The sequence below is a fragment of the Elephantulus edwardii genome, unplaced genomic scaffold (genome assembly GCF_000299155.1).
Source record: "Elephantulus edwardii isolate Elephantulus edwardi_28Jun2011 unplaced genomic scaffold, EleEdw1.0 scaffold00057, whole genome shotgun sequence".
NCBI lineage: Eukaryota > Metazoa > Chordata > Mammalia > Macroscelidea > Macroscelididae > Elephantulus > Elephantulus edwardii.
Genome location: NW_006399807.1, coordinates 8,410,421 through 8,426,283, shown reverse-complemented (window position 1 = coordinate 8,426,283; position 15,863 = coordinate 8,410,421). Strand labels below are relative to the sequence as shown.

General features: G+C 40.2%; 1 protein-coding gene across 1 annotated transcript in view; it reads left to right on the top strand.

Moving 5' to 3' along the window:
• The window catches only part of ILDR2 (immunoglobulin-like domain containing receptor 2), a 101,836-nt gene that overhangs the window by 60,751 nt on the left and 25,222 nt on the right, over positions 1–15,863 (top strand). The window contains exons 4-5 of the mRNA XM_006887387.1: positions 11,465–11,521; positions 14,722–14,868. Coding sequence (XP_006887449.1) covers positions 11,465–11,521; positions 14,722–14,868 — 204 coding nt within the window. The remainder of the gene's footprint in view (positions 1–11,464; positions 11,522–14,721; positions 14,869–15,863) is intronic.

Genomic DNA, 15,863 nt, shown 5'->3' with positions numbered 1-15,863 from the left:
GTGCACGTGAGCAAACGCTGCCACATTTGCAAGACTCACGAACACAGGTATAGTCGCCCAGTGTACAGGGAGTTGTGTGGCTAATCCAAAGGCAGCTTCTCTCTCTGGAGGTTCAAATCCACAAGTGACTCCATGGGAGAAAGATGGGAAATCTCCTGTGTGAATTACAGCCTCCAAAAACTCTGTGTGACTTATAACCTCCACAAACCCACTGGAGAATTAGCTATGGATCGATTCTGGCTTGATGGCAATGAGTAAGTGAGAATATTTTTAAATATATTTTAATTACAAGGGTGGCAATCTTCATATCAGACAAAGAAAACTTTTAAGAGAAAATCTATTAGAAGAGACAAGCATGGACATTTGTTAGAAGAGACAAAGATACACATCATGTGGTCATTCATCCAAAAAGCAATTAAAGAAAGTATTTACATAAATATATATACACCTAACACTAAGGCAACTAACTATATAAAGCAAACACAGGTATAATTAAAGGTAGTACTACAAAAACAGTACGTCACATACTTTGGACATGTTAACAGGTGGGATCTCTCCCTGGACAAGGATATCAGGTTGGATGGTATAGGACAGGGTTCAGAACTGACTCATTAGCACCTAACAACAACAATAACAGATGGAGACTTCAATAAACCACTTTCAATAATGGACAGAACATCTAGAAAGATCAACAAAAACCAGGACCTGAATTACACGGTAAACTAACTTAACAGTCACAACTTGTCTGGCAATTTTTTTATGGGTTTGTGGGGTGTTTTTTTCCCACATCAGATGGGTAATATTCCCATGTCATAACAAGGTTTAAGGGTGGCACTTGTTATACAAAAGCATGGACACCCAGTAACCATGCTCATGAACCGGAAAAAGATCTGTCAGCTTACTATGGTGTGATGGCTTGAGTAACGTTGGAAGCTATGCCACTGGTATTTCATAGACCAACAGGGTAGTGAATGATTGAGAAGTCTCCATGGTGCTTACTGAAGACCAGGGTTAGGAAGGAGGACCTGGTGGTTTATGTTTTTAGGAATTGATTCTTGAAAACCATATGAATAACAGTGGAACACTGATACAGTGTCAGAAGACGAGCCCCTTAAGAACTGTGTCCTTAGCGCTGACCTCCGCGACATGGAACCAGAGCACAATGTTGAGTATACCCTTACCTGAAAGTAGAAACTCTCAAAAATAAATCAGGGTTGGGGTGAGACTGAGAAAAATTATGTATACTGCATTGAAACAGATGACAGATGAGGGAGAAAATAGTTTAAAAGTGATACATGATTGGTTACTATGGTTATGATAGGAGTCCAGAGTGAAGGTTGCATAATGGAGTGTACTCAGAGGTGGGGCTGGGGTGGGGGTGGGTTTGTTTACCAATGAAGGAATTTTTCTTTTACTTTTTAGAGATAGGTGTGAACTGAGGGGGAGGGGTGGGCTGGGAGAAAAAGATAACAATGATGAATGGAAATCCAGAATTTCTGTAAATGTTCATTAAAATTAATTAAAAAAATAGATCTGGCATATTGAACAGCACTTACAGAGACCAGACAGGTTGTAGGATGTCATCGAGGACATCATATGTGAAGAAAGCAAATATCACTAATGTCACACACAAGTAAATTTTTGCTGAGGATAATAAAAAATAGTTACAGCAGGATATGTATAGGGAACTTCCAGAAAAGATGTTATAGAATGGAATGAAGACATCATTCCTGATGACAGAATCATAATAATGAAGAACAATGGAGGTCTCTGAACTGTGGTGATGGAAGAGAGTACTGTATGTGCCACAGACTGCCAAAAGAACGAGCAGATACGTCCTGGAGAAGCCCGAGTGCTCCTAGGAAACATGGATGGCGAAGCTTTGTTTCACATGCTTTGGCCATGCTGCTAGGAGAGACTTCTCTTTGGAGAAGGGCATCATGCTTGGAAAGGTGGGAGGGAGGGGATGGCGAGGAAACCCCTCAACCAGGTGGCTTGACACAGACCCTACAGCAATGGGCTCAAGTGTTACCAGAGATTGTACGGTTAGTTCAGGATAAGACAGGGATCAGACCTGTTGTTCATAGGGTCACTATGAGTTGCATTTGACTCATGAGCACCTGACAACAATAACTGCTGATGACACATGGATCTTGAATGAAACCAGAAAATGCCAGGGAGATGTTCATCTGCATTTTATTAACTATGTAGATTATAACTAATTGGGGAGAATGGCAATTCCAGGAGATTTAATTGTGCTCCACAGACACAGAAACAATCATTTAAACAGAACAAGACAGAGCTCCCAGGTGGCCTAGTGGCAAGAAGCTGCACTGCAATCCCAAAGGCGCACAGTTTGAGGCCACCAGCTGCTCCGCAGGAGAAGGATGGGCAGTCTCCTCCAGTACGATTAACTGCCTCTGAAAACCTGCCGGAGGGTCAGCTATCAGTCAGTTCTGACTCTCCAGTACTAAACAGAACAAGAGAATACAGCATGATTGAAATCAGGAACCATGTGCATCCAGGTTATATCCTTTCCCTATGCTCATACAGTCACTACGCTGAGCAAATAATCTGGAAAGTTGGACTATCTGAAGAAGAATAAGGCATCAGAATTAGATGAAGGCTCATTACAAGCTTGCAATATGCTTTGGTTCCACGCCAGGAACGGGTTAGGAAATAAAGCACAATAACCAGAAAATTGGAAGATGGGAAATTACAATGTCACATCTGAAAAAACAGAATGAAAATTCCATCTTTACTTTGGAAAGGAATTAGTTGTGAGAATGACAAGCTCAGTTCAATGAGCAGATCTGCATACTGCCGCTGCTTCTCTTGTTTTCCTCCATTACTGTCTTCAATCGTTTCTGCCACAAACATTTTACATGAAGCTACTGCAAAGTGTTGGTTTATGTAGGATCATCCCTTTGGTTAGTAAAAAAATGTGTTTGGGGGGCGGGGGGAAGCTTGCAATATATAAATGGCCTTTCTTTGCTTCTAAGGAGCACTCTAGCTGTATTACTTCCCAGCAGATTGGTTCGTTAGTTACTCTTCACCATCATATTCCAATGACATAAATTCATTGATCTTTCTTATTCATTTTCCACCATTCACAGGCATATGAAGCAATTGAAAATACCATGGCTTCTATCAGGTACACCTTAATCTTAAAACTGAGTCCTTGCTCTTTAGCACTTTAAAGAGTTCCTTGACAGCACCGTTATCAAATATAATAATGTCATTTGATTTCTTGGTTGCCATTTCCATGAGTGTCGATTGTAGATTCAATTAAAATGAAATCCTTAACAACTTCATTCTTTTCTCCATTTATCATGATGCTGTTTATGCTTCCAATCGTGAGGATTTTTGTTTTCTTGATGTTGAGGTGTAAGACATACTGCAGACTCCAGTCTTTGATCTTCTTCAGTACGTTTCAGTTCCTTTTCACTTTCAGCAAGCAAAGTTGTGTCATCTGCAAATCACAGGTTTGATGAGACTTCCTCTAAATTGATGCCACATTTTTTATATATAGTCTAGCTTCTCAGATTACTGGCTTAGCATACAAATTGGATAGGTATGGCAAAAGGATACAATGCTTGGATAGCTCTTCTGACTTTAAACTACACAGTATTATCTTATTCTGTTCAAATAATGGCTTTTAAAAATATATTTTTATTGTTTACATCTAATCATTTGTATATATTGTTTCATGCTCCTACATTGTGTTTTCTACAATCTTTACTTGCCTGTGTTTCATTCATGTACATTGTGATTTATACATTATTCATATACATTGTATTTTATGTAATTGCTATTGACCTATGAATATTATCATCATCCTGTCTTTTCAGGTCCCCACTGAATCTTTCCTATTCCCTCATCCTCCCCACCCCCAACCTCTGCTATCATAGTGCTTTCTCCCGTCCCCTTTTTACTCCTCCTTCTTCTTTTCCCCTTCCCCTTTTGGACATTGATAGACATCTTGCTCAATTATCCTTCTATTTTCACAATAATGGTTTTATGTAGTATTTGTCCTTATGAGACTGAGTTATTTCACTCAGCATAAAGCTATCTGGACGCTCCCATGTGATATAGTATTTTACAAAATTGTTGTTTCTTAGTGCTTCATAATATTCCTTTTTTTTTAGTTTGACTTTTTAATTTTTTGTCAATCAACTTGTTATATTATTTGGGATATAAAGATACACACGATGTATGATTTGTCAACAAAAAGTGAATAAGTCAGTTAGATCAGATGAAAAAATTTGAAGTTGATAACTGGAAAACATTGCGATACATTCAATGATGGGTATATGTACATGGGTTATTTAACATACTGGATTTTTATTTCCATTTTCTTTTGATTAATTACTTGGAAGGAAACAAACAAAAAAAATCCTCCTTTGTCTGTCACTTGTAAGATAGGAGCCATGGAAGTGATACAAGAATTTCTATTAGATACAACTTTTGTTTAATAATCCATTTCTTTTTTATATTATACTAGTTTATTTACAAAATCAGAACACATTGTTTTCCAGAACATACTCTTCAAATTTTTCTCACCCCTCCATCAGATTGTATAACTCTATGATTAATCTCCTCCACACACCCCCCCTTGCACATCCTCATCCCTCTGCTTTTATTTTTTGGGGTTTTTGGTGGGGTTTAAATACTGGTTTATTTATAAGGTTCAAATATATTGTTTTTCACACCAGATCTTTCCCATTTTCTTCACCCTCTTCACTCATTAAATTGTCTGACTTTGTGACCCTATGATTTACCCCCAGCCCATCCTCATCCCTCTGCTTCCACCATCCACCCACCCTTGGATCCTTATACTCAAAAGTTTACAAAATTCTACAGGGCCTCCACAAGATAGAGACTGATAACACAATTATAAAATGGGCAAAAGATATGGAAAGAATTTTTGCAGAGGAAGATACTCAGATGGCAAACAGACACCTGAAGAAATGCTCAAAATCACTGGCAATAAGAGAGATGCAAATCAAAACTACAATGAGATACCATCTCACTCCAATAATAGTGGCAAAGTTTAACAGGGTAGCAAGTAATAAATGTTGGAGAGGATGTGGGAAGATGGTTAATTCTTTTTTTAAAATTTTATTCTATTAATTTTAATGAATATTTAGAAGATGGTTAATTCTTATACATTGTTGATGGGATTGTAAAATTGCACAGCCACTCTGAAAGGCAGTTTAGAACTTCCTCAAAAAGCTGAACATAGAAATTCCATATCACCCAGCTATTCCACTGCTTGGAATATTCCCAAGAGAATAAGAACTGAGGCACAAACAGAGACATATACACCAATGTTCATGGCAGCGTTATTCACCATCACAAGAACATGGAAACAGCCCAAATGTCCAGCTACAATCAATGGATTGAGAAATTATGGTACATTCACACAATGGAATACTATGTAGCACACAGGAGCAATGTTTTGTAAATTATTACCTAGCATGGGAGGAAGTGGAGAACATTTTGCAAAGTGAATTAATTCAGTCCCATAAAGACAAATATGGTATATAAGACCATTATTGTAGAAAGAGTATGTGTAATATTCCTTTATGTGAATGCACCACAATTTCTTTTTTTAATTAATAATTTTAATGAACATTTACAGAGATATTGGATTTCCATTCATTCATTGCTGCACTTCTCTCCCCGCCCAGGCCACCCCCCACCCCCAGTTCGCTCCTGTCTTTGAAAATCACTATTTTTCAAAATCACTGACAATCAGAAAGACGCAAACATAGAAATCCAATATGACTCAGCTCTTCCACTGCTAGGAATATACACCAAGGAAATCAGAACTGAGACACGAATGGAAATGTGTACACTTATATTCATAGCAGTTGTTATTCACAATAGCAAGAAAATGGAAACAGTACAAATGCTCATTAACAAACAAAGGGATTAAGAAATTGTGGTGTCTTCCTTTGTGAAGAATCTTTTTATGTCTTTTGTTATTTTTTATTGGATTATCAGTATTTTTCTTGTGGAGGCCCTGTATTATTCTGTAATCTTTAGTTATGAGACTCAAAAATAGTGCTTCTTGATTTATGTACAGTTTCCATATGAGCACAGTTAAGTGTTCTAGAATTCTCATTCTTTACAATGTTATTCATAATTATTATGATTCATACAGTTAATGCCTTTGCATAGTGGATAAAACAAGTAAACATCTTTCTGGTATTTTCTGCTTTCAGTCAACATCCACCTGACACCAGAAATATATGCCTTAGATTATAAAATCCATATTGATTTCAGGGAGTTCCTCTTTGATATACTGTATCAGTCATTAAAAAAAAAAGTCTTCCTCAAGACATTGCTTATGTGTGATATTAACAATATTGAGAATTCTCATGGAATCCTGACTTCGGAGCCATGAAGGTTAGATGAATCCCTGAAACTTCTGACCTTTAACTGAAACGTATTCTTCAGTTTTCTAACAGTTGTTGTGTACCATCAAGTCAGAACCGACTCATAGCTGACCCCCTGGTGGGTTTTCAGAGGCAGATAATTGTACAGGAGACTGCCCATCTTTCTCCCTCAGAGCAGCTAATGGGCTCAAACTGCATGCCTTTAGGATTGCAATACAGCTTCTTGTCACGAAGCCACCAGAGCTCCTAGCTTAAATAGTATGTCTTCTTTAAGAATTATGCTAAGGGAGTTCTGGTGGCCTAGTAGTAGGAAGCTGCATGGCAATCCCAGAGATAAGTGGTTCGAATCCACCAGATCCTTTGGTGGAGAAGGAGGAACAATCTCCTCCTGTACCAGTTGGATCTGATTTGACGGCACACACACACACAAAATAAATTTTTAAAAAAGAATATGCTTTTAGAAGAATTTCCTATACAGGATCAAATTGACAGCAGTCTTCAAAGGTTAGGTAGAAATCTTACGGGGCTGTGAATTTATATTTATGGGGCAGGAGCAAATCAGAAAATGAGAGTGAGAGTGATTGTACAACTCACAGTATACAATCAAAGTTATTAAATTATATGTGTAGACACTGCTGAACTAATGTATGTTTTACTACATATATTTTCAAGAATAACAAATGTATATGTAAATATTTAAATAAGTTGCCAGTGCTTAAAATCAAGGTACTTCATATAAAAATCTGGGATTCTGGTAAATGTTGAATAATAATAATAGAATGAAATGCAGCCCCGAGGACATACATATTCCTGTGGGGCAATAATTAATTGGCTTATGGTAATGAAATCATCCCCTCAAGAGCAGACCCTTAATCTACAGCTGGCAACACCCATACTGCCCCCTGTTTAATTACACATGTCCATCTTCACTCACGCATCTTACCCATCGATCTCATAAGCATCTGAGTTTGCAACTCTTACCACTGATTATCACGATTTGGGAACTATCAATATTTTAAGTAGGGTGATCATAATGAACCATCTAAACTAGGACACTTCAGAGAGTGAAAATGGGCACTCTGAAATATTATACCAATAAAATAGTCATAAACCAAGACGGAAAAAGATCCAAGCTATTTGGTCACCATAGTTAAAGGCAATCTTACTCAACCCCTTCATTTATTAATGAACAATCTGAGACCCAGAAACAGCAAGCACAGAATTTGCTGATGGTGGTCACCAAGTGACGTACTGAATGACAGACTTCCCCTAAGTGCCCTGACTCCTGGGCTTTTTCCAAGGTAGCATATGCTGTTTCTAATAGCATGAGCACTATATTCTCCTCTGAATGTATGGATTTTTATTGTTAGCTAGTATTCTTTAAATCTACAAATTGGTACATTATATTACCGATGATGTTTTTATTAATGCATAACAAGTGAGCTATAGCACATCTAGCTTCTTATTTTGACATTTACAAGAGATGTGTTTAGGAGTCCCAATTGTCCATAATGAGGGGGAATGGATGGGGAATTACAAATAGCATTATGTAAGTACTGTATGACTGACTTAGCCAAAACATAATGTATATTGATTTCATGATGACTGGGTATTGACTGGTACTGAATAGTTGTTGTTGTTGTTGTTGTTGTTGTTGTTGTTGTTGATTGCCATCCACAACTCATAGTGACCCTCTGAACAAAGGCCTTGAAGCCTTTCTATAACTACTGTCATTTCTCAAAGTTCATAGAGTTTCCAGAGGTTTGTTGTTTAGGAAGTGGATGCCACCTCTGCTTTCAAAATTAATAGTAGTGTGTCCTTAAGAGATGGTCATACTATTATATTCTCAAATCCTTGACAAGTTGTTTGTTGCTTCATTGCATTTCCAAGATGTAATTCAACAGAGCACACCCAGATGAAGCCAATGAATGCTCTTCATCACTAGCTCAGACCCCAAGTCCCTGTCTGGTCTCTTGGGGAAAATGACCATGTGTCACCTGAAGGGTACCCCTTAGCCTCTTGTAAAAGCTTAGGCTAGACGGTGGCTTGAGAAGCCTCCTTCAGAATGCTTTTCTCCAATACTTCATCTTGCTCCTACTTGGTCTTCCTAGGACCTCCCAAGCAACACCGCCATCTTACCCCATCAGTTTCACAAAGTGGAGGGATGGATGAAGCAGGCTTTCTTGCTCAGCCTGAAGCAGACCTTTAGAAGAGACAAGACTGTCTTGGAGGAAGTGCAACAAGGGTACCCCATTGAGGCAAAGATGATGAAACTATCTCATATACGCTGGGCATGTTGTCAGGTGGGGCCAGTCCTTGGCAAAGGGCATCATGCTGGGAAAGGCAGGGGGTCAGAGAGAGAGAGAAAGACGTTAAAAAAGATAGGATTCATACAGTGACTATAACAATGAACTCAAGCATATCTGGGATCCTGACGACTGTGCAGGAGAGTGCAGAGATCAATCTGTTGTTCACAGGCTCACCATGATTGCTAGTCTACTTGACGGCACCCAACAACAGCAAAGTCGAGCTGGCCTCCGGTTTCCATGAGTATTCCAAAGGTAGGATAGTTATGTAGAAGTGACCAGGACACATTTTACCAGACTGACTTCATAAATTATAGTTGTCACTGTCTACCGTTAAGCTGGAACTGAATCAGAGCTGATGCTCCAGTGGGTTTTCAGAGGCTGAAGATGTCATTCATTCTCCTGAAGAGCCCCTGGTGAAACATGTGCCTTTGGTTGGCGGCGCAACACACCAGAGTGGATACCTCAGTCAGAGAAGTGACGTAAGCAGTGTGATTCCCGTCCTGCCCCCCTAACATCTTGCCCTGCTGTAGCCCCTCCCTTAGTGTCTGGGGGAGCCTTTCTCCCCAGGGTAACTTGACAGGGGAGGGGAACTGGAAACCAGCTGTGACCTTTAGACTCAAAATATAAGCCGCACACCTGGGTAACTTTTACTCTAATGCACATCAACAAGCTTTAACAGGAAAACGAATTCTCAGCCAACTCCACATGAATGATGCAGACCTCTAGAGTCCTGCCATCCCATAACAAAAGGTAGCTCTTCAGTCCCTGAAATATGACTAATATTAAAATAATTAAAATAAAGGTGTTTTGACTATACTGTTGTGTACCATCAAGTCAGAACTGACCCATAGCTCATCAGCAGGTTTTCAGAGGAAGTAAATCCCACAAGGGGATTTACTGCCCATTCTTCTCCCACAGAGTAACTGGTAAATTCGAAACTCATGCCTTCAGGATTGCAGTGCAGCCCCTTACCACTAGGCCACCAGAGCTCCCTTGACTATATTGGAATAAATTAAAATATTAAATCACCAAAGGCATGCGGTTTGAATCTACCAGATTCTCCTTTGGAGAAGGAGGCACCTTCTCCTGTGCCAGTTGGATCCAATTGGATAGCACACAGAAAGTATTTAAAAAAAAAAAAACAAGAAGTCAATTTCACCTCCTTCTTTTAAATTTTATTATGGCTACTAAAAAAAATCTGAAATTACTCATGTGGCACACATTATCTTTTATTGGACTGTGATGTGAAGTATATGCCTGGTGCTTAAGTGAAATAAGATACAGTTGCACTTTGAATGTTCTCAGGTGATAAAGTTACCTTTTACCATAACAAGTCTCAAAGGAGAGCAGTTTGCTAGTTGTTTCTAGTGCAACTTTTTTCTCTTTTTTTAGTAAGGCTTCATTATAGTAGAGGGATCTGTTAAGGGGCAAAAACTGACATAAAGGCCTTCCACCACTTACCAGTTTTCTTACACTGTGGTGGCTGTGTTTAGCTGTGAAGCAAGAAATATACCACTGGTATTCCAAATACGATTAAGGTCCCCCATTAGGGATATTTCTCAGCAGAGCTTTGAGATTAAGGCAGACTAGGAAGAATTCACCCACTCACTAAAGCCTGGTGATCTACCTCCATCAAGTAGCCAATGAAAATCTATAGATCACAACAGAAGTTTGACCAGCTTGCTTGCTCAGGAAGAATCAGTCACTAAAGGAAGGTGTTACGTTTGATCAGCTAAAGGGCCTACATGGGCTTGGGAGCACCTTGTGAGAGTTGGCACAAAAGCTGAACGGTAGATCCACATATGCTGATGACAATGACACAGGCCTGAACAACATCTCCTAAGGTCATCATACATGAGGCTACCATGAGTCTTAGGTGACTTGATGGCATTGTAATGATAATGGTAAATATTAACCTTAATATGGGACTCTGGTGAAACATGCAGCATCTTTCTATAAATAAGGACTAATCTCTTCCCCACATCTTCCTGTTGCAGTGTATTTTCCACATAGCTCTTTACCTTCCAGAACCCCTGAGGGCACCTGTTAAGCTCTCAACCTTTAAGCTCTACGCCAAACCATGCAGGAGGCATTTGGGAGCATAGAGTGCCAGCTGTGAGTGCCATATGGAAAAGCCATCCATGTACATATGTACAGAGCTTTTCTGAAGCCAGAAGGAGTATAGAGAAGTGTGTGACTGATCTAGCTTTATCTTTTTTCCTTGCATTTGAACATTTTAATCAGTGAAATATCTTTAGGACAGAAATAGAATTGTGTGGTGAGATAATCCCAAATGAAAACTAAATATGTACTTTTGTTTTCATATGGACATAGAACTGTGTGTGTAAGTGTGTGGATGTATGAAAATGTAGATTGAACGTTTGGATACAAATGGGTTTGACTTTCCAATAAAGTGTGTGGGAGGGATATATAAATGAATAGAGATGGTGTATATCTATCAGTCTGCTCAAGCAGTGCTTTTTCATATTGAAGCAGAAACTTCCTCCTCCTATAAATAGGTGGAGAGAAAGCTCGGTTTCTGCTTCCACGTACTTTAGTTGTAGAGTTCACTGAGAAAGCGGCCCGAGATTGACTACGAAGGTCTGTCTGCTGGCCAAGCCAGGCAGTGGTGATGAACAGAGGAGAGCCTGGACCTTGGCCCGGTGGCAGGGAGGCACCAGGTGAAGGCAGACTTCAGGCTGTGTTTTCCTTTGCAGTAACCTTTCCTTCTTTTCCTTTCACCTTTTCTAGGCAGAACAGGGCTGCTTGCTGATCTCTTGCCCAGTTTTGCTGTGGAGATTATGCCAGGTATTCGGTCTTTTAACTCTTTGTTTGCTTCATTTGCTTTCTCTCCATCTGTATTGCCTCTGCATTAGTCACTAATTGCTCTTTTAATGTCTTTGCACATTTTTCTATATATGTCTGTGATCTTTTCCAGAATGAACGAAATTCTTTGGAAATGGCTTTAAATGTCATTCCTTTGGTAACTAGGCCCTAAAAGAATAATAAGGATATAAAAATAAAAATAGGCTGAGATGGGGGCCAATCTTTCGTGTCATGCATGTAGACTTTTTAGCAATTTTTATGCCTAACCCAGCATCTCAGATACAGCCAGATACAGCACAAAGGACCCTTTAGATAGTTATTTATCTGTATTACCTAAGTTGTGTATGTATCTGTGTATTACCATACAGTCACATAACTCTGAGTTTCTATTTACAACTTTATAGAAACATTGTTTCCAAACATTATGGAAACTATGCACTCCTCCCTTAGAAAGAACCTCATTATATGACCTCTCTTACTATGCATACAATTTCAAGGGCTTCCTGGACCATTATATCTCTAGGGGTCCACAGGCCACATACCAACGATAAATTCTCCAAATGTACATTTCTCCAAATGTACAATTCTCCAAATGAACATACGAGCTTAGACTGGCCTAGATCAGTTTGGTGCAGCCTTATAGTCCATAATGGAAGGAAGCTCACAGAAATACAGGAATGAATGGCCTATCCAAGGAATGGGTATGATTCAGGTCTGTCTTTGGAGCGTTTCTGCCAAAGGTTTAAGGACTGCCCAATAGTTAAGATGGTCTGACAAAGTGACTGTAGCAATGGGCTCAAGTATGTCGGAGATTGTGAGGATGACACAGGATAGGACAAGGTTCAGATCTGTTGTTCATACACACCTTTATGGCACCTAACAACAATAGTTAAGAGCAGCAAAAAAGATAACAAAATATTCCTACAATTGGTTTTTATTTGATTCAAATTATAAGAATCATCCAAAGTCTTCAGAGTTGAGCTTCACTAATGATTCTTCCATGAATTCTAATCCATTATTTGGCCATCCCCAATACATAAATTCTTCTTATTGATGATCTCAAAATATAAACTGATATATCTTGGTGATTACATTTATTCAGACTTCCCTTAATTTGCCAACATTTGTTCTTCACAAAAGACAATGTTACACTGTACTGCTTCAAACTCTATGCTGCATTCTGTAGTTACAAGAAAGAGTTACTGTAATTTTTTTAATCTAGTCTGGGAACCTGGAATCCCCTCTCTACTTGCCTCCAAGAATCTTTCCACAGAGAACATTCTCTTTTCTGTAAGAGATAACCTGTCAATATTTTATTCTTGACTGCCTGACCTAAAACTGTAGCCACCAATAGGCACAGTTCATAGCTTGCTCAGATTGTGTTACTATGTTACTGTCAGGGCCAGTCCAACTCCCTTAAACATCTACAGTCTCAGCATAAGGGCTCTACAGGAGTGTTGCAGCAAGGTCTTCCTATTCCTCACTGAAGAGAGGTTAACCTATTTAGTATGAATGTATCTTAGGTAGATGGTGAGGAGGGACAGTGGGGAAACGCAGGTTGTTTTCTCTGAGAAACTGTATTCTTTCTGAACAAAGAGCAAAGTTTTTTACCTTTAGCACAAGGCCTTTTGTATAACAAATATCATAGTCTTAAACTTCAATCGGATGTCCATTTGACTACAGGAATGGTTAATAATCTGAATTCAAGAAAAATGTGGACTTGGGTTCATTGTAAAGGGATTTTTTTTTTTTTGCACTTGGAGATCACCCAAAATGAGCCACTTGAATCTTCTGGCATTTTAAGAAGTCATGGTTTTGGGAGAAATTATTTGTGTTGGGGGAAATATGGGAATGGGAGGGGCTGAGTGGGGGGTTATTTTCCAACTTTTTTTTTTACATTTGGAACAGTAACAATAAATGAGCCCCCTTTAAAAAAATTTTAAAAGATTAAAAAAAAAAAAAAAGAAGTCATGGCTCACTCTAATCTGTCCTGGGTCTCCAGTTAGATCCCATAAAGATGTTAGTCTAACCAGTATGGACATTTTAGTCTAAGTCAAAATAGAAGCTATTTCGTTTTTCTTGAGTCTAAAGGTTCTTGATCTTTTGAATGAGTAAATAGGGTAGATTTCATGTTTGGCCTCTGGCAGAGCTAGAAGAAGTAAACAGATACACCCAGATAGATGCGTACCACCCTTGCCATCCATCCACGCTCTAATCCACTTCAGCCCTTGGCTGTGCTGGCTTTCCAGCCTGGTCAGCCTGAGTGGGATCAAACCAAACCCACTCTCTGGAGAGGAGGTCAGTGTCCTCTGTTTTGTACTGTGTCTCCACTTCTCCTTGGCCATGGTTTGCTGTGAAGGTGTAAGTGCTGATCTTGGCATTGATGCTGTATACTGGGGAGGTGGTACAGATGCAGTCATCAGTGGAAGCTAGTGACCACATTAGGGCCGTGAGTATGTATGTATTTAGGCTGGCCGGATAATGGACAAGTGCAGACACTAGGGGCCAACAGACATGAAGGACTTTATAAAAATACATACTTTTATATACAAGATTAGCTTGGCAACAAAAAAAAAACACAAAACACTGTCTTAAATATATAGAAACCAAAGCTGTTAGTGGTTATAATTTTATATTGCACTGAGATTCCGTTCATGGTAGTAGAATAATTTAAAAAAGGATAATAATAATAATGGTTGCAAGGCATGATGAAAATACCATTGAACTAACTGTTCATGTTAACTGTTGAATTGAGAAATGTGTGTGTGTGTGTGTGTGTGTGTGTTTACACTACAACTGAACACTAAACAAACCAATCAACCTCCTACTTCTCAGCCCAGTAAGAACCCCTCATCAGGAATCTTCCTGCTCTTTCCTTTTTTTAGTCCTGACAGTACAATCAGCTTGGTAAATCCTTCCCCAGCATCACTGTGTGTTCGTCATTATGTTGTATGCAATATGGCTTCAAAACCCTTCTTCCTTGTCTCATGTCCCGGCCTTGGAAGAGTCAGCACGCCTCACCCGCAGGTTCCTTATGAGGGTTGAGGCTCAGTGCCCTGTTACAAGATGCCTCCTTCCCCAATCTCTCCCACTGCCTCCTTTCACAGAGAGCCCTCATTCAGAGTGTGCCTTGTTCTGCAAGTGGGCTGCCTCGAGTGTGGCTTTCTTTCTCATCCTTCCAGAGTGGGTGTTTGTTGGCCTGGTGATCCTGGGAGTCTTCCTCTTCTTCGTCCTGGTGGGGATCTGCTGGTGCCAGTGCTGCCCTCACAGCTGCTGCTGCTACATCCGCTGCCCATGTTGCCCAGATTCCTGCTGCTGCCCTCAGGCCTGTGAGTACAGTGACTGGTGGGAGAGTGGTCAGAAGAAATGTCACCTCCTCATCTAGCAACTCTCTGCCCAGATTTCCTTTTCCACCTCCTTTCCTTCTGCTCAACAAAGTTGGCCATTCCAGACTCTTATATCTGCTGGGAGTCCGTAGCTTCCAGAAATGACCATCCGTGTCGTCCTTCTCACCTACATGCACTGATGCATGTTTTTCATCCACACCTGTCCCTCATACAGTATCGCTCATTGATGCCGTCGGTAGAGAGAGGAGCAGGTGCAGAAGGGAGGTGCAGCAGGTGGGAGGCTGAAGAAGTGAACCCTTTGCCATCTCCTCTGGACAAGCTAGAGGTGCCTGCGCTAGCCACTCCCTCCTCTTTTTATGAGCAGTGTGTGTGTGGTAGTCTTTGAGCACCATCAGCCATGGGCTACACTGGAACTGGTCCTCATCAGGGAACCTACAGTTTGACTGTACTCTGGCTAGGCCCCTGAAGCATTAAGCCTGGCAGCCCTCTGAAAAACCAAGCACTTCTGGAGGAGAGAGACAAGTATCTTTAGCAGCTTTTATAGTAAAGCAGAGTCTAGTAGCAATCAGATTATTTGCTCTGCTTTTTTGATCAGAGAGCATGGGCCATGAACAAACCCCATTGCATGCTCACTTTCTTAAGAGAGGCTCAAGTGGCTATACACATGGGCCTTACCCTATGGATTGCACAGAAATCAGATTAATTACATTCGTGAAAGTAGTTATTGGGCGGGGGTGGGTGGGTGGGAAGGAGAGGCTCAGGATTCTCCGGGAAGAATCCCTGGGCAGCTCCTATGTTCGGCCTCCTCCAAAGGGGCTGAGGCAGCCTGCCGACATGTGGTTAAGAGTGGGCTGCTGCTGTCACTGGGGCTGCTGCTGTCACAGCTTCCAGTACCACTTAATTACTCAGTTGCCAGGTACTAAACACTGTAATTCCTTATGCCATTGCCTTTAGCAGAGCTGGGAGAATCTAGTGAG